This window comes from Agelaius tricolor, unplaced genomic scaffold, assembly GCF_023055355.1.
Source record: "Agelaius tricolor isolate 1412-34295 unplaced genomic scaffold, bAgeTri1.0.p SCAF_4, whole genome shotgun sequence".
Lineage (NCBI taxonomy): Eukaryota > Metazoa > Chordata > Aves > Passeriformes > Icteridae > Agelaius > Agelaius tricolor.
The window spans coordinates 35,856,194-35,872,677 of record NW_027269264.1 but is presented as its reverse complement, the minus strand read 5'-3'; the positions used below and the strand labels follow the sequence as shown (position 1 = coordinate 35,872,677).

Below are 16,484 nucleotides of genomic sequence, written 5' to 3'. Positions count from 1 at the left end.
TTAAGTCAACAATGTCAAGTCAGCTAAAAATCCTGACTGTAATTTTACAAGTTATCTTGAATACAACTCAAAATTAAAGCCTCCTATAGAGCTCAGTTGTTTCAATAACTGTAATTTCACAGAACACAAATATTTAACACTATGAATAGGGCCTATTTTTAAAAAAGGCAGGACACAGCACGTGAAGAGATCTAGGATACCTCAGTGTGTATATTCAGCATTCTCTTAATATATCCTTTAGAAAATTAGTAATGATGATGATCTTTTCTAGAATTCAATGTACACTAAAGCCTCCATTCTAACCCATAATCCTTCCTCTCCTTAATTCCCACAGTAGACTACTTTTGTGATAAATAGGGAGCATCAAATACTTTCCTATCATGTCTTTTAATAATCAACCATCAATATAGGCTTAATTCAGATGAATTGCTCAAAAACCCCAAGCGCACACACACAAAAAGACAAAAGACAAACCCCCTGTGCTTAGAGCATCAAACAAGCTTAAACCGCTGCTCAAGAACACATGTTGCGAGCAGAAGCTTACAGTTTGCTTTTATTAAAGCCTTACTTAAAAATGAGAGATCCAGGCCAGTGGAGGAAGAGAGAAAGAGAGAGAGAAAGAGAGAGAGAAAGAGAGAGAGAAAGAGAGAGAGAAAGAGAGAGAGAAAGAGAGAGAGAGAGAGAAAGAGAGAAAGAGAGAGAGAAAGAGAGAGAGAAAGAGAGAGAGAAAGAGAGAGAGAAAGAGAGAGAGAAAGAGAGAGAAAGTCATGCAAAGAAGTATTTGATGTGTATTTGGTTTAACAAGGGAGTACTGTTTCACTTGAAACAGCAATTCTTCTCTTGAATTATTTTCTTCCTAGGCTATACTTGATCCCTCAGCAAAAATATAAATGCATTTATAATACACTGGTTAAGCAAAAAGCAACAAAAAATTGGCACTTCTTGCTGTTTAAAAAGCCTTTTATTTAAATTTGAAACTTAAAAGCCTTTTATTTAAAATTGAAATTTAAATTTGAAAACAACTCTTATCTGACAGTCATACAGAACTGTCTTGGTACCAAGATCATACTGAATTAGAAATTAATTATGAATAGCAAATTATTTGTGTGTCAATTTTAGCCACTTTGGCTTGCATATAATAACTTCATTGTTGCCAACATAAAGCAGATACTCTCCCTGCACACATTTTCTATCTGTGAATTAACACTGCCATTTAAACAGCTACTTCAATTATCAATTATTTCTGTATTCACTGAATGCATTAGATATGTCATCTTCATGGCAAAGGCAAGTATTTGAAAGGAGGAGACTAGCAGGCATTTTCAGGTGTTTGTATGACTACAGTACAAACAGGAAAAAAAACTTTTCTTTTCCAGAGCATTCTTAAAATCAAAGCCACTTGTATACACACAGTACGATGGGTACAAGTTACAAATATATTTAATTCAACATAGTATTAAAAATGATCCCTTTATTACCTAACTCATTCTATTGTGAAAAGAGCTGCAAGCAACTTCTTGCTGAAATTTTATATCTGGTCATTAAAATGTCATTAAAGCTTTTACCATGTGCACCATAAACAAATCAGTGAATGATCTTAAACAACTGCTACTTAACCTGCCATGGTAAATTTAAGGGAAGTAATCACAAAGAATAAATTCAGGTGAGCAATGCCTTGCTTCAAGGTCTCACTTTGTAAGGAGACAGCCAAGTGAAAACCTGCTGCCTTCACTCACAGCTGCAGAATTGAAATCAGACACCTCCTTCAGAGGGGCTGGTAAACACGTTTCCAAATACTTGCTTTGGGGAACATCTACACTTTTTTCTTGATTACATTCACTACTTAATCAGTGGACAATTTTAAATAGGTAAAGTTAAAATGAAGTCACTACCATAGCCGGCTGTATCATAAGAAGCATTACAGACTTGAACTCTAATGGCAAGATAAATATACAACCATAAAGGCAAAACGGGCTTTACCACATAGGGTGCGCTATTCCAATACATGCTGCAATTTCCAAACCACATTTCTTTGGGGACAGGGATAAAGAGGTACAAAAATTACTTCTTATGGACACACTGAAAACCCTAGAGTAAAGACTGTGGAAAAACAATTTTCTGAAACACCTTATAGTCTAAATACACAAAACAGTTTAAAAGCATAAGGGAAAATAAATACAGCACAAGGACTTATGCATGACTGCACAGGATGCAAAGCTCCTATTTCTTCCTTTGCTATACTCTTTAAGCCCATCTTGTCCTACATCAAGTAAAAAAAAATCACTGATTTTAATTGAAATACCTAATGGCCTTTGCTAGAGTGCGGGAGAAATTTAAAACAATGTATCTCCATCTTCTCTTAACTTCCTGATGATTACATGTAAAATAGATCAGTAGTTAAAACATTCTAGATGGGTGGCTTCAATGATTTATTCCGTTCAAAATTATGATCTTTACACATGATCTGATCATTCTTGATTGCATGCTGTTCATTCAGAAAAACAGTTCCTGTGTATCAAATCTGGTAGTGCATCCTACTCCACAGATAGGAGCTTACATAAATTGAAGTCACAATCTCTGAAGCAATCTTTTCATCAAACACATGACAGTCCAACAGGGAAAGTTCAGTGGCCCAGTACAGATCATAAAAATATAGCCTCATTTAACAGTCACACTGTCTGAAATACAATCTCGGAATTTTGGTGCATCAAGACACTAGTAAATGTTTCACAGGGAAAACAAACAGTGAAAAAACTACTTATTACAGCAAAGAAAAGGAACACTCACACTCTAACTCTAGTTCTTCCATGAAAGACAGAACTATGAGAGCCCTGTGTTGGCTGTATTTGCAAGTTGAACATGAACCAGCAGTGCCCTGGCAGCCAGGAGGGCCACTCATGTCCTGAGGGCATCAGGGACAGCATCACCAGCTGGGCAAGGAAGGGATTGTCCTGCTCTGCTCTGCACTGGGGTGGCCTCACCTCCCTCACCTCAAGTGCTAGGAACAGTTCTGGGTGTCACAGTATAGGAAAGACATAAAGCTATTGGAGAGTGTTCAAAGCATGACCACAAGGATCATGAAGGGCCTTGAGGAGAAGCTGTATGAGGAGTGGCTATGGTCACTTGGTCTGTTCTGCCTGGAGAAAAGGAGACAGAGGAGACCTCATTGCAGTCTGCAACTTCCTCATGAGGGGAAGAGGAGGAGCAGACCCCGATCTCTTCACTCTCATGACAGGACTTAAGGCAACAGCATGAAACTGAGTCAGGGGAGGTTTAATTTGGATATTAGGAAAGTATTTTTCACCCAGAGGGTGGCTGGGCACTGGAACAGGCTCCCCAGGGAAGCGGTCACAGCACCAGCCTGGCAGAGTTCAAGAAGTGTTTGGACAATGCTCTCAGGCACAGGGTCTTAGGGAATGAATCTTAGGGATGATCACATGCAGGGCCAGGAGCTGGATTTCAATTATCCTGATGAGTCCCTTCCAATTGAGTATATTCTATTACTCTGTGATTCTATGTATTTCATTCTTACCCTCATTCTAATTTGTACTGTTGCTCCCATCAGCAACTTCAAAGGAAAGATGAAAGGTCCTGTGGCTAGCATGAGACTACTTTTACTTTCACTGGCTGGCTATCACACACACAAAACTTTTTAAGCACCATGTTCATGTTCCTCCCTATGGTGCACGTATTTGTCTTTTCCAGTCAATGAAAGTAACATGGAATTTTACTATCAATCCTATTCCTTTCAGAGGATTTATAGTTGAAAGGGATACACAGATAAACTGTACACTTGACTAAATTTTATTTCCATTGCAGAAAGAGTTAAAAATAATAAAGGCTGCTGCATTAAGTGCATAATTTCCTCAAATGACTTCTCAGCTATGTAGCAGCATTTTCAACACAGGAATTCTAATGGCTGTTTTTACTGGTATTTTTTTCTTTTTTTTTAACAGAATATCACAAGTGAAATGATTAAATACTTAACAGATACTGAACACCAAAAGAACACATCAGGTATTCTTTTTATTCAGCTTCTTTTTGAAACAGTTTCTTCTCTTGACATCAGCAACTATCCTATCTTCACTATCTACTTTTTCAAGCTTTCTTTTATGCAGAAGCTCCTCTGTGTGTCTATGAATAAATCTAAGCAGTATTTTTTCCTGATTTATAATCATCAGAAAAATAGTATTTAGGGATTGCAATCAGCCCAAACACTGATATTGCAGACTTTTTGGTCTGCATATGTCTTGGCATATCCTTTCTAATAGCAGACAAAAATGAAGTCATTCTGGACCAGCCACCAACTTAGGCAGAAATCTGGTCTTGACTATGTTAACAAGCACCCAAACCCAAAAAAAGTCAAACTAGGTATTTTTCCTGTAATTAGACCAGATCATCTCTGGTACTTTGCATAGGCAAACCAGAAAATTCCTTAATGGATAAGATATTTACTTTCATATATAAGAAGATTAACAGCTTGTACAGTCAAGTAGTAAAAGATTCATGTAGTATCCCACACAAATTAAGAATCTAAGGTTATCCCCCAACACTGTCTTCTCATTTGCTTCTTTAGTAAACATCACCTTGTCAGCTGAAAAGACAAGTAGTCAGGAGAAACATTTCAGACAAAAGACCATTCTCTTATCTGCAGAGATTATTGAAAGAAAATTTCTTACATGAAAATCTTTCAGTCAGGCTTAAGCATGCACAAAACGCAGTTGGTTCATGCATTACTACAGGCCATAGGGATTTAGCTTACATATTTTACATGTGATGCACACCCCAGAAATGCTTTAATGATTTTATAGTCTTTCACTTCTTATATTAAAGTAAATTATGAACACTTCCAAAATTATGCGTATCCAATTGTCTGTTTTGTTCTCCTTCCAAGAAATGGAGATGATGCACATACGCAGGACAGCAATATGCATGAAACAACTGCCTCAGATGTTATATAGAAGATCTTCAAGCTGATTGAGATACAACCATTTGATAATTTATAAGAACAAGCATTTTTTCTAAGAAATTCAGAAGTACATGGGTAACAATTTGGCAAAACAGTTGTAATTTAAGGCTTTTTCAGATGTCCTCACAACTTAAGCTTCTCCTTTTATATAAGGAAGTCCAGATGCCAAAACTGAACTCAGATTCTAGTAAACCAATAATGTGAGTGAAACAACTATACATGAGAGAATTCTTCACTAGGTGAAGCCTGTACAGATTTATATTCTGATCAAAGTAAGGAGCCACCTGGCCAGTTACCTCCATTGACTCAAGTATGACAAAAGACAAGCACAGCCCTCAAGGTCCAAATTATTCATATCACAGTTGATGCCGTAAATGACAACTATGAACAGATCTCACATATGAATAAGCAGTTATAGAATAGTGTAACAGTATAACAAACCCCAGCAATTTTAAAAGGACAAAGCTCTCTAACTTTTGGGAACTATTTTACAAGAAAGAATAGCTAAGTAGAAGATATCAGACAATTTACTGGCATTCCTACTGTCATTTAGCCTTTCCACTCATAGCCTTCCTCTCTCTCAGTCACCCCTCCTGCATTGCTGCTTTTCTTTCTTTCAAGGGTTATAAAGTGTTGCTATATTGAATAGAAGGAATCAAAGTTTCATATCTTCTAAACCACTAAAATGATCTTATTACTTACTCAAATTCTGTGGCATAATATTTGAAGAAGCCTATTAGCAAATCTCCAAGGCTTGATCCATTTTTTGAGACGTAAGGAGGAATGGTACGTGGTGCTTGATGAACAAAATGCAACTGCATAGTAGGATCAAAACATTCCTGTCAAAATAAAATCAGAGTGTGTATATATACATATATATATATATATATATATACACAGAGATAGCCTTAACCCAGATACATGTATTTTCCACAATAAGAAAGCTGCCTATTATTTGCTTATTTTAAGTTCAAGGACAAGCCAAGGACTATTTCTCTTCTGCCTCACTGAATACTAGTTACTCCCTCTGAACTCAGGTAGAATTATCTTGCACAGGAGCATACAAGATAAAGAATTTTAACATGGGAGAATCTTTGAACTAGACTTGCATTTAAAACTACAAGAGCAAAAGCTGAGCCTGCACTGAGCTGACTGCAGTTCAGCTGAGAAATACATAGATGAAGTTAATGCACCTACTGTCAATTTCCCACAGCTTAACTGAAGTACAGAAATAATCCAGAGGAAGGCCTATCATTGCTACCAAGCACCAAGTTAAAAACTGCATACGAATGAACCTACATCCACCCACAAAATAAGCATAAAGACTGCAGGTATGACTTCCTCTAGCCAAGAATTAAAAAAAAACAAACACAAAAAAACTCCAAAAAACCCCCAAAAACCCAACAACCAACAAAAAAACCCCAACCACCAATGAAGTTATATAAAACACGCGAATACACAGAATGCTGCATTTCAGCTGAAGCATGCTTTTCTGTACAGGAAGAGGGTTAGTACGATGGGGTAAGAAAAAATCAGGTTTGCTATGAAAAGAAGGCACCATTGCCAGCTTAAAAAGGAATACATACAAGACTAAATACACATGGTTTTAGAACTGCCCTGCTGTCTCAGTGTCCATTGCATCCTTTAGGTTCTTGTGATAGACTGGGGTACATAGAAGTAAACATATCTCCTCTTGCTACAGGAACAATTTTTATAACTTGCTGATACCTGGTTTTAACACCATTTTACAGCAGTGTTGTGTGTTTTACTGAAAATGAACTCAAGGTACACAGAAGCAAATATTACAATCAGATAAAGACACACATTTATTTAAATTTAGGAACCTGTTCACTCATTACTGTATCTTCTTTCCCCTCCCCACCCATTCATTTTTTTATTTTTAAGAGTAGTATCAGGCGTGATTCAAATTTTATAGTACTAGAATAGCACTAGAAGCACTACATAGTGTAGTATTATTTCCATGTCCACAGCTGGCACTACTTCCTCTGAGAAAAGTACTGTTAAGTGACAAAACCAGTAGGACTGGAAAGCCTGAGACTCCCATTTTCTTTCTGTCAGCTCCAGCAAAACTTCCTGGAACCTTGTGCCACACCTTTTGGGGGGAAAAAAGCCACTCTTCTAGAGATACAAAAATTTCAATGGTTGATCTCATAAGATAAAATGTTATATGTAAAACATTATTTTAGTTCACAAAGCTCAGAATTTAACAGTTTATAGTTCATCAGAAGACACCAAAACAATGGAAACACAGACATAAAAAGCAGATATGCAGTATACAAAGATCTAGAAAGGAACAGTTGTTCCAATGCCATATAATAAACACAGTTTTAACCTGAAAGTTAATCAGGAAGATACTACAGTGAAAGTCATTCCTTGTCCATCCCCACAGAAAACTCAGGAAGAGTCAGAAAAATTGAATTTAGAATTAACAGTACACCAGCTGATGAAGAAACATACAAGGGAGGAGGGGAAAGGAAGAAGAAAATCGGCCACTGACCTAAGAAAATACAAAACAGAAGTGCAACAAAATTACAACAGATGTCTACTATGACTAGTAAGTGTTTGGAGGCAGTAGAAAAGGAAGACAAGATTCATTTTTTTAAACTTTGAATATTTAATTGCCTGAGAACCTCTCAATTGCAAGAGAATTCTGCCATCACAGTGAGGTTGATAGCCTCGACAGCTAAAAAGTTAGGCTTTATTTTATTATTTTTTTCCTAAAAATAAGCTATTTTTTTACTGGTAGACAATAAGATATCAGACAAATCAAAGATTTTCTCACTCAGAAAGGCTTTTGCTTTCAAGCAAATACACACATATTATTCTAGACACGTACATTAGTACAAACACAGGCTACAGGCTATAGCAGCTAACTATTAAAACCCTCAACGACCTAGTTTAAGAGACGCATATAAGTAATTCTCATTTCCACTTGATTTAGTGGGTATGTCACTATAAAAATTGCTCTTAAAAAGACAACTGAGTATTGCAAACTAGAAGGCATAACTGATAGGACTTTTCTGGAAGAAAATAAGACTTATTAAGGGAAACAAAAGCAATGTATTAATCACATGTTTGTGATACTGTTAGTAGGTTTATTTTTTGTGCACTGTGGGTTGCTGATTACCCCACTGAGAAGGCAAAACCAAGTGTTTCACCTTTCTGAAATACAGAAAATTTGTTATTTAAGTTGCTATTACCATATTAGAAAGTTCTACATGTAAAACCAAATTAATTGCTACTTAAAATTGGCAAGATTTAGTGACAGCTTCTGTCAAGATATACCATTCTTCAGTAATTCAATTACCAACAATGTAATTTAAGGTCATTTCTTAACAAAGGAATCACTCTGTGTCCAGTAAACAAGAGGTCAGACCAGCTAAGGGACACCTAGATATTTTTTTCTGCTTTGCCACAGACAACCCATGATAATCCCCTAGCTTCAACTCATCTCTGTCCACCTGCTGTAAAACAAGGATAACAGTATTTTCCTTCCCACTAGAGGGACTCAGGGAATAACTAGACAAACAAAACAAGGTACGGCTTACAGATTCTGCACATAGGTGACGTTGCTAAAAAAATATAATTACAAAGCACCTTTGGAAGTACATTTTCTTTCCTTAACTTGCTCTGGAAGGCAAAAAATTCAGCTTCTATTAAAAACTAGTCCCTATTTTGCTTACTGTCTCTTTGCCTCAAGTTGTCTTAAGAGAGAGAAATTAGATTCAGGATCTGATTGAGCAACAAATATAAATGAGCTCTCCATTATTTTAAGATACCACAGAAGAGAGACCTGAAAGTTTTTTGCCTTTTTTGCTGGATCTCTAATTTTTACTTTGATTGGCTGATTTCTCAAGAAATACCAGTATTCAGCAACATGCTTCATGTTCAAGCTACATAATGCTTTTAAGTATACTAATTCCACCTTACACACTGGAAAGAAACAAAAGTGTACATCAAAATAAGATTTATATTTGAGTATTTTGATGTATAGTGAGTTTAACTCTGAATGTACAAGATTCTTTGTTCAAAAAAATTAAGTAGTTACATCAGCATAATGTCTTAACACAATTAAAATATTCTTTTCCCCAGTCCTATAAACGAGTACTTAACTCATATTTAAATATTTTAAAAGTGCAACTCAGTGTGAAGCAAACTGCGTCTTTCCAAGGGCTGACTCTCATGTTAAGGACCATTCCACCTTCTGCCCCACCCTTTGCAAGACATGACATGAAGCTGAGGCAGCAGAAACAAAAATGTGCTCATGCTAGAGTCCTTGAAGTTCACCATCCAGAGCACTCATGGAAACCCAATTTCATCTTGACTTCAGTTAAAACATCAGACTTCTTGAAACAGTGGTGAGTCAGGCACAAGTTTCCTTGTGAGTGCCAGTGAAAGCCATGTTCACCAGCCACAACGGTTTAATCCACCACAGGTTCTCTAGAGATTATTCATGAAGTACTGACATGGAAGCACATACTATATAGACTTCAAAACTGATGAATGCACTTGGTCGGCTACTGTCATCTACCTTACCTGGCTAGGGGGCATGGGAAGCCCCAGAATACAACCCTGCATTTGATGTGGTCTGATACTCCCTTTAAACTAGTGGCTGCTAAAACACATCAGCCCGGTGCCAGCTGGAAACTACCTGACGGCAATAGAATGCAAAAGTGGGCAAATCTGGTGGCTTTCCATGACTTCTCACCCTTCACATTTGTAGCAGGGATTCACTGAGGCACAGAATCTGTCTTTTGTTTCCTCCTCTATGTAAGCATGTCTCTCCTATATGGTACCAACAATTTAAGATAAGCAGTTTCCTCCATATCACGGAAGTATTTTCAGGCTGCAGATTTGATTTTGAAAAACTGTGTGTAGATGTACATAGGGAAGATGCAGTATGTTTGTATAGTTTTTGTATAGAGACACAACTCTGACCAGCTACAATCATAAGAAAAATATATGGTTTCTTTTGATACTGAAATTTGCCCGTGCTTTTTAATTATTACTGCAAGCCACGAGAACCAAAATTGTTTTGCTGTATTTTTCACTTTAAATTCCTCTGAAATATCAGTATTCAGAAATTTCAAGTTTCATAATTTTTAAACATTTAATTATATTCCTAATGGAGACAGTAGATCAAAAACATACTTGCAATTTGGTTTGCAGTAAGCAAGCATAAAATATTCTTCTAATCTTGTAAGCAATTCTAGAATATTTCATCAATTCTCCAAATATAACAAAGAACAACAACACCAAGGATAATCTACATCAAAACAGGGCAAAAATGCAGTTCTTACAGCAGTGCTCACCTGCAAGTCATTTACCATTTTCACACAACACAAGATAAAACTTTGCATTTACATTAATTAGATTTTTTAGCTTAAGTAGTGTATACATTTGCTTTAATGACTGAAGGAATTAATATTTCTACAGTATTCTGAAGGTCTCCACAAAGTTCGAACACAACAAATATAAATATCTGCATTATAAATACAGAAGAGTCAAAAGTTGTCAGTTGTAAACACTTTTCTCTAAATAACATGCTACACAAAACTTAGAACACTACAGCACATAAACTTTAAGAAAATGTAACTAGCAAATCTAGCAATTCAAAAAGCTATCAGATAAAGCTAAGGATACAAGAAATGAAAGATAGTTTCAAAAACTCTTCAGCACTCCCAATGAAGAAACTAGAAGGTATAGAGTACCATAAAAAAAAATGACAGGAAAAGATAAAGACCATAAAAATATAGCATAGGATCCCTTAAGCAGATTTACAACACATAAATAAAACTGCAGTGAATTATTGCTCAATGCTTTCTTTTGCATCTCAATTATCTCAATTACCCAAAATGGCTGACACCACAGTATTTTCTCTCTGATGTTCAGCACCACTAAATATTCCCATTTGAGCATTTTTTGTTAATAAATTACAGCACAGAATTATTCAGCAATAGCACTTCTGTGCACAGGTAAATATTGAGGAGGGCAGTTTTTACTTCTAGATAATTTTTCTTAGATTAAATCTCACTATTACACTCCTAACTCTGGAGGGACCAAAGCATACTGATTCATTGACCTCTCCAGAAATGAACAGATTATGATCTGACTACAATAGCAAAGTTCCAAAAAAGTGCTTTCTTTTTGGACTGAAGTCAAATGTTGTGATGTCTCAAGTTTCCTTAGTAAACCATGTATCGTTCACTTTCTGCACATGAAAATACCAGGCAACTCAAGAGCTGTAGGAAGGTAAGGAATTCTGAAGCAACAGAGCTGAAAGAAAAAGCACTACTTAACACATGAAGATACAGGAACCAGAAAGTTATAGCTGACACAGGAATATTTCTAGGTCAGCATAAAGAGAATTAGGTCAGCGGTTTTCATTAGCACTTTCTTCTAACTGTGTGTCAGATCTTCCCATACATAACAATTTTCATTAAAGAAATTACCAAAAACAGCAAATAATCTTTTTCACACCTAGGTCTGGCATATCAATGACCTGATCTACTGGAACTGTTAATTCAACTTAATCCAGTTAGAGATAGTTAAGAATTCATATATTTAGATAAGCAGGGTCACACACATATATGATGTAGTAAATCCATAAGAAACACTTACTGGGTAATTTTTTTGGAGGGATGGAAGGATGGGTTCAGGTAAGGCTATAAAAAAAAGGTGAAAGTTGCTGTGATTCAGGTAATTCACATGGAAGCAATATCATATCAAATACACCAAAGAGTTGCATTGAAATTCTATCTTAAAAACATTTATCAATAACTTCACTTTCATGCATTTTGTAAAATAAGTTATTTGGGAAACATTTATATTACTGTATTTAGTACTGTACAGTACAATAGGACTTTTATTCAGCTAATGGAAGGTTTTACCAAGATACTACTATATATAAAAGGCACGAAAAATTCTATAGCAGCTGGGTATAGCTTTATTCTGAAGTTCATATTCAGAATTCATAGCTATAGAAAAATCATCTAGATTCCCTAAATGAAAAATTAGAGCTTCACTCATCTTTTTTTCCTTACATCTAATACAATTCTATGAATGAGTCTACAGAAGAACGTGTTTTTCAGCTGCCAAGTATTACATAATGAGTCTCCAAATGTAACCTATTAAAAAATGCTCAACACACTTAGCAGGCATTGCTAGCAAAATTCCCACAAAATACACAAATACAGTTTAATAGTATTAGCTGGTCTGCTAAATGGCAGATATGTTATGAAGACCATGCAGTCATTAACAATACTAACAAACACAAAATTATCTAAATATTGGTCACTTTTATGAAAACCATGGATTGGGAGTGCATCTATTGAACTATATAAATTAGACACATTAAAAAAAATCACTGTGATTAGGTGGTCTTGTAGATGAATCAAAATCCCAAAGTAATTACAACCTACTCAAGCAGCTCTAGAACTGTCAGAGCACTCCTCAAACTAAGGCTTTAACATCATGTCTTCAGCATGGTTTAAGAAATTGGTCTACAATATTCACTATGGAAAATAAACTCAGTACACAGGTCTTGGACTTGGGACTTAGTTCACTCTTTTATAAGGTCTTACAGGTGAAGAGATGTCACAGAATCCCTTTTCCATAGGGTCTAAGAATCAGAACAGCAAAATTCTTAGAATGTGCTTGGAATATCTTCAAAGAGTAGAATATACTATCAGGACTGCTAAGAAAATTACCACAGCTGCTTCAACAACATTTTTGTTTGTGGGTGTTCATGTTTCTGCAACATCTTGTATACTTTCCAGTTCTCTACCACATAAATTAAAAGGCAACAAAATCTGAGCAAACAATCAAGGTGTTGTATATCTAGGTGTGTATGCTTTAGTAAGCTTTACTACGAGGATGGATGGGAGGGGAAAAATTAACACCACTAGCATTTGCCCTATGAGTTTCCTTTTCTTACTGTTCAAGTTAATTAGACATATTATGTGGGAGAAAGTTCATGTACAAGATACTGATGTATCTATAAAATAAACTCAAGCCACACTAAACTTGGGTCCAAAGACATCTACATTAGTATAAGAATATAATAAGTACATTATTATAAGTATAATAATAGGGAAATAAGTATAGAAAATAAATTTGCCTAGCAAAGGCAGGAACACTAGTGCAAAAGAAAGGTATTCTTTTTTTCTCTCCACAGCATCAACAAAAATACTATTAGAAATTCTAGGACACACTATTAGAAATTCTAGGCTATTTTCAGGAACATCACATGCATATAGCAGGAGAAAAAAAGCTTAAAACCTGCATGAATAAAATATCAGAACCTAAAAATCTGATGCTTAGATGCATGTACAGGGTACAGGGCCACACCTCAGGGTCTTTTTTTTTCATGCTTTTTTTTCCCCCACAGAAAAGGCTGAGGAAGCACAGGTAGAAGGCTCCTCTTTGGTTTCTGGACTGCTGATCTTCCCAAGACAGCTGACTGATCACAGTTTTGCATGAAAAGGATTATTTGAACCCTTTTTTCCTCTTTCCTAGACAGCTGTGGCAGCTGCCAGAGATGACTACAGATGACTACTTATGCATTTTTGTGAAGTAGTACTTGAGTTTATTTTATAGCTACACAGTGTCCTCCAGGTACAATTTTTTCCAAACTTCTTTAAAGGTGGTAACTCTTTAAAGGTGGTAACTCTGTCTTCAAAGAGCAGGTCCACTTGTTAAAGACAAATGCAACACTAAAGAAATGGAGTAAAATTCACTTTACTTTAAAGTATTTCTGTGTAGGAGATACTTGTTTCATTAAAGAGGAAAACTACACAAATACGAACTTAAAAGGGACAGTTTACACATGTAAAAAATACTTACTCTGTAAATAGTGCAAAACCATCAACACAAGACTATAGCTGCTTAAAGTACCACGACTGGCATCATTTATGTCATGGAAACTTGCCCACTTCTTAATAACAAGTACTAATGGACGAACTCGATTCTCAACTGCAAGTAAAATAAACACATCTCAAAAAAGTACATTTAACTAGATAGCAATTAATCAACATTTGCTCTTACTTGATCAACATGATAGTTTTCTATTCTAAGGTTACATTCTACAGGCATTTTATAGAATTTACTTACAGAATTCTCCAATTACTATCCATCCTATAAAAATCAAAATATAGTACTTGCATTTGCAAACAGCCTTTTGAGTAGTAAAATCCACAGACACACCACAAGAGGTATACTAGGAAATTTGCAAAGTGTCTTTCTACTTCTAAGGTCTCTCCAGTTCATTGTACCAATTTTCCGTGAAAAAACTTGCTGCCAGGAAAGACCCTATGTTATTTTTCAATTTAGGCTATAAAAACTTGGAAGGCAGGGAAAAGAATTATTGTGGCTGGAGGACACAGCTGATTCTAAAGTTTACATCAGGATACATGACAGCAGTAATCCCTGCATACCAACATAAATTATAAATTTGCCCTGTCTTCAATAGCTTTTTATGCAGATGACATGTTAGATACAATATGTCTTTAAATTTATATATATGCATTTCATGAGGAAAAACATAAATACAGCCATAAGCCATGTATGATCTTTTGAATTTCTGCTGAATATAGATAACCTTCTAATTGAAGTATTGATCTATGTAGGTAAACACCACCCACCACAAACTCCTGGGACTCTGCAGAATAGTTTATTATTTGCAGGTATGCAGAAGCAGATCATCAAAAAAAGCTTATACATTCTGGAGTACTTTTTCTAACCTGACATTATCATACAAAGATTTTGTATTCTGCTTATCAGGACACGAGGACAAAAGACATCCTACAACTGCATCAGCTGGGGCGCTCTCAGTTATTCTGTAAAACTATCAAGCATGATTTTCTCACAAACATATTTTTCTTCAACATATTTAGAGTGGTTCAGCACACATGCCCATGGAACTGGTACTCTTCTCGGAATTTATGTCCTACTACATCTGGAACACCTTCTGGAAACAACCAAACTCCTTATTGCTCACCAGCGGTTAAACTAAAAAATGTAACTTAGTACACCAATTATGAGATGCCAAAAAAGTACTGTACAGATACCACATGAAGATGCATTAATTGGAATAGAATTTTTCCATGAGAGAAAAATGCAAATAGGTTCCAGTTTCAAACATAGCTACTTTGTGTCACAGCAGAAAAGATCTTTTTTTAGTTGACCTCATTTGGAGATATTAAATTCTGTCTCCTGGTGCATGTAACTAGCATATAACAAAGTAAATGTGCAACATGGCAGTAAACTTTGTCTGATACTTCAATACAAGCTACCTCTCAAGAAAATGCTCAGTAATATTATTTGCACAGAGCTAAAAAGTCTAGCCTCCACTAACTGAAAAACATCTAGCAAAAACTGGTGATTAATCACAGACATGCCCTTTTCCACAAACTGCTGGTAACATAACAGCACAGACTTTGCCTTCTAGCTCTGCCTAATCTACCTACATTTTCTGCGGACGTTTTGTGTTAGCTTGCCTTATCATCCTCGATTTTTCATGCACCAACACCAAAGAGTTAACTTCAAAACAGACAGAAGAGCATCCACAGAAATTTTTGAGTTTTAGCTTTTTTATCATGTTCACTAAGATGGTCCCTTGTTTGCTTGAGCATCTAATTTGTTCCAATGGAAAACAGACCAATACATCTTCCACATTAAAGGTAATTTGATAATTTTTTCCCCTATTCAGGTTGAAGGCCTTAAACTACACATGGACCTTCAACTACACATTTAAGTGAGCAGGATAATACATATAAGGCTATCCATCCTTGCTCATATGACTTATAAAAAGTATGGAGTTCTGTGTGCGCTATGTCACCTGAGTTTTCTGATCTAAGGAAGACAAGACAGACAAGGTATATGCTGTATGCTATTTAGGAAGGTCCAGAACATTGAGAAGACAATGTTTTCAATCACAGGTCTCCCTTTGCTATTAACTCACTCCTTGACCTCAAGAAATATTATTTGCCTTCACCAGGAAACATGAAGTTAACTTTGCTGGCCTTATAAAGTGAGCACCACAGCAAAACAGAAGAGAAGGTGGGATACTAGGACTGTTTCTACTGCTCTTTTCACATCTGGACTTGTCTGCCCTGCAGTGATTTTCTGACAAAAAACAATCTGTGACAGAAGCTACAAACAAGTACATCAACATTAGACTTTGTGAAGTGACTGCTCAATGATTACTTCCTAATATTTTTAGTACTTGGAAGCAAATCCTTTCCCAGTCATACACTTTCTTGAACATATGAAGAAATTACAGTTAACCAACTGATCCGGGACAAGTTGTAGACTCTCCCAGTAACATGAATATGGAACACAAACTAGTTTAACTGAAATATTAGTAAAAACTAGTGAAGGCAGCTTCTATTGGTCACTGCCTACCCTAAATAGAAAGAAATTCCTTTATGCAAGAACTGAAGAAGAGAGTAAAAGGAATAAATGCAAATGCCCTAGAAGAAAAAGGCTGAGGCAC

At 35.9% G+C, this 16,484-nt stretch overlaps 1 protein-coding gene across 3 annotated transcripts in view; it reads right to left on the bottom strand.

Moving 5' to 3' along the window:
• Positions 1 to 16,484, bottom strand: part of TENT2 (terminal nucleotidyltransferase 2) — a 44,913-nt gene that overhangs the window by 13,755 nt on the left and 14,674 nt on the right. For 2 of the 3 annotated variants that reach the window (XM_071425262.1, XM_071425261.1), the window contains exons 10-12: positions 13,835 to 13,963; positions 11,612 to 11,655; positions 5,672 to 5,808 (exon numbers count right to left, since the gene is read on the bottom strand). In XM_071425262.1, the coding sequence (XP_071281363.1) occupies positions 5,672 to 5,808; positions 11,612 to 11,655; positions 13,835 to 13,963 (310 nt within the window). Of the gene's footprint in view, positions 1 to 939; positions 4,595 to 5,671; positions 5,809 to 11,611; positions 11,656 to 13,834; positions 13,964 to 16,484 lie in introns of those variants that run through there. The other variant, XM_071425263.1, reaches the window with a different exon arrangement.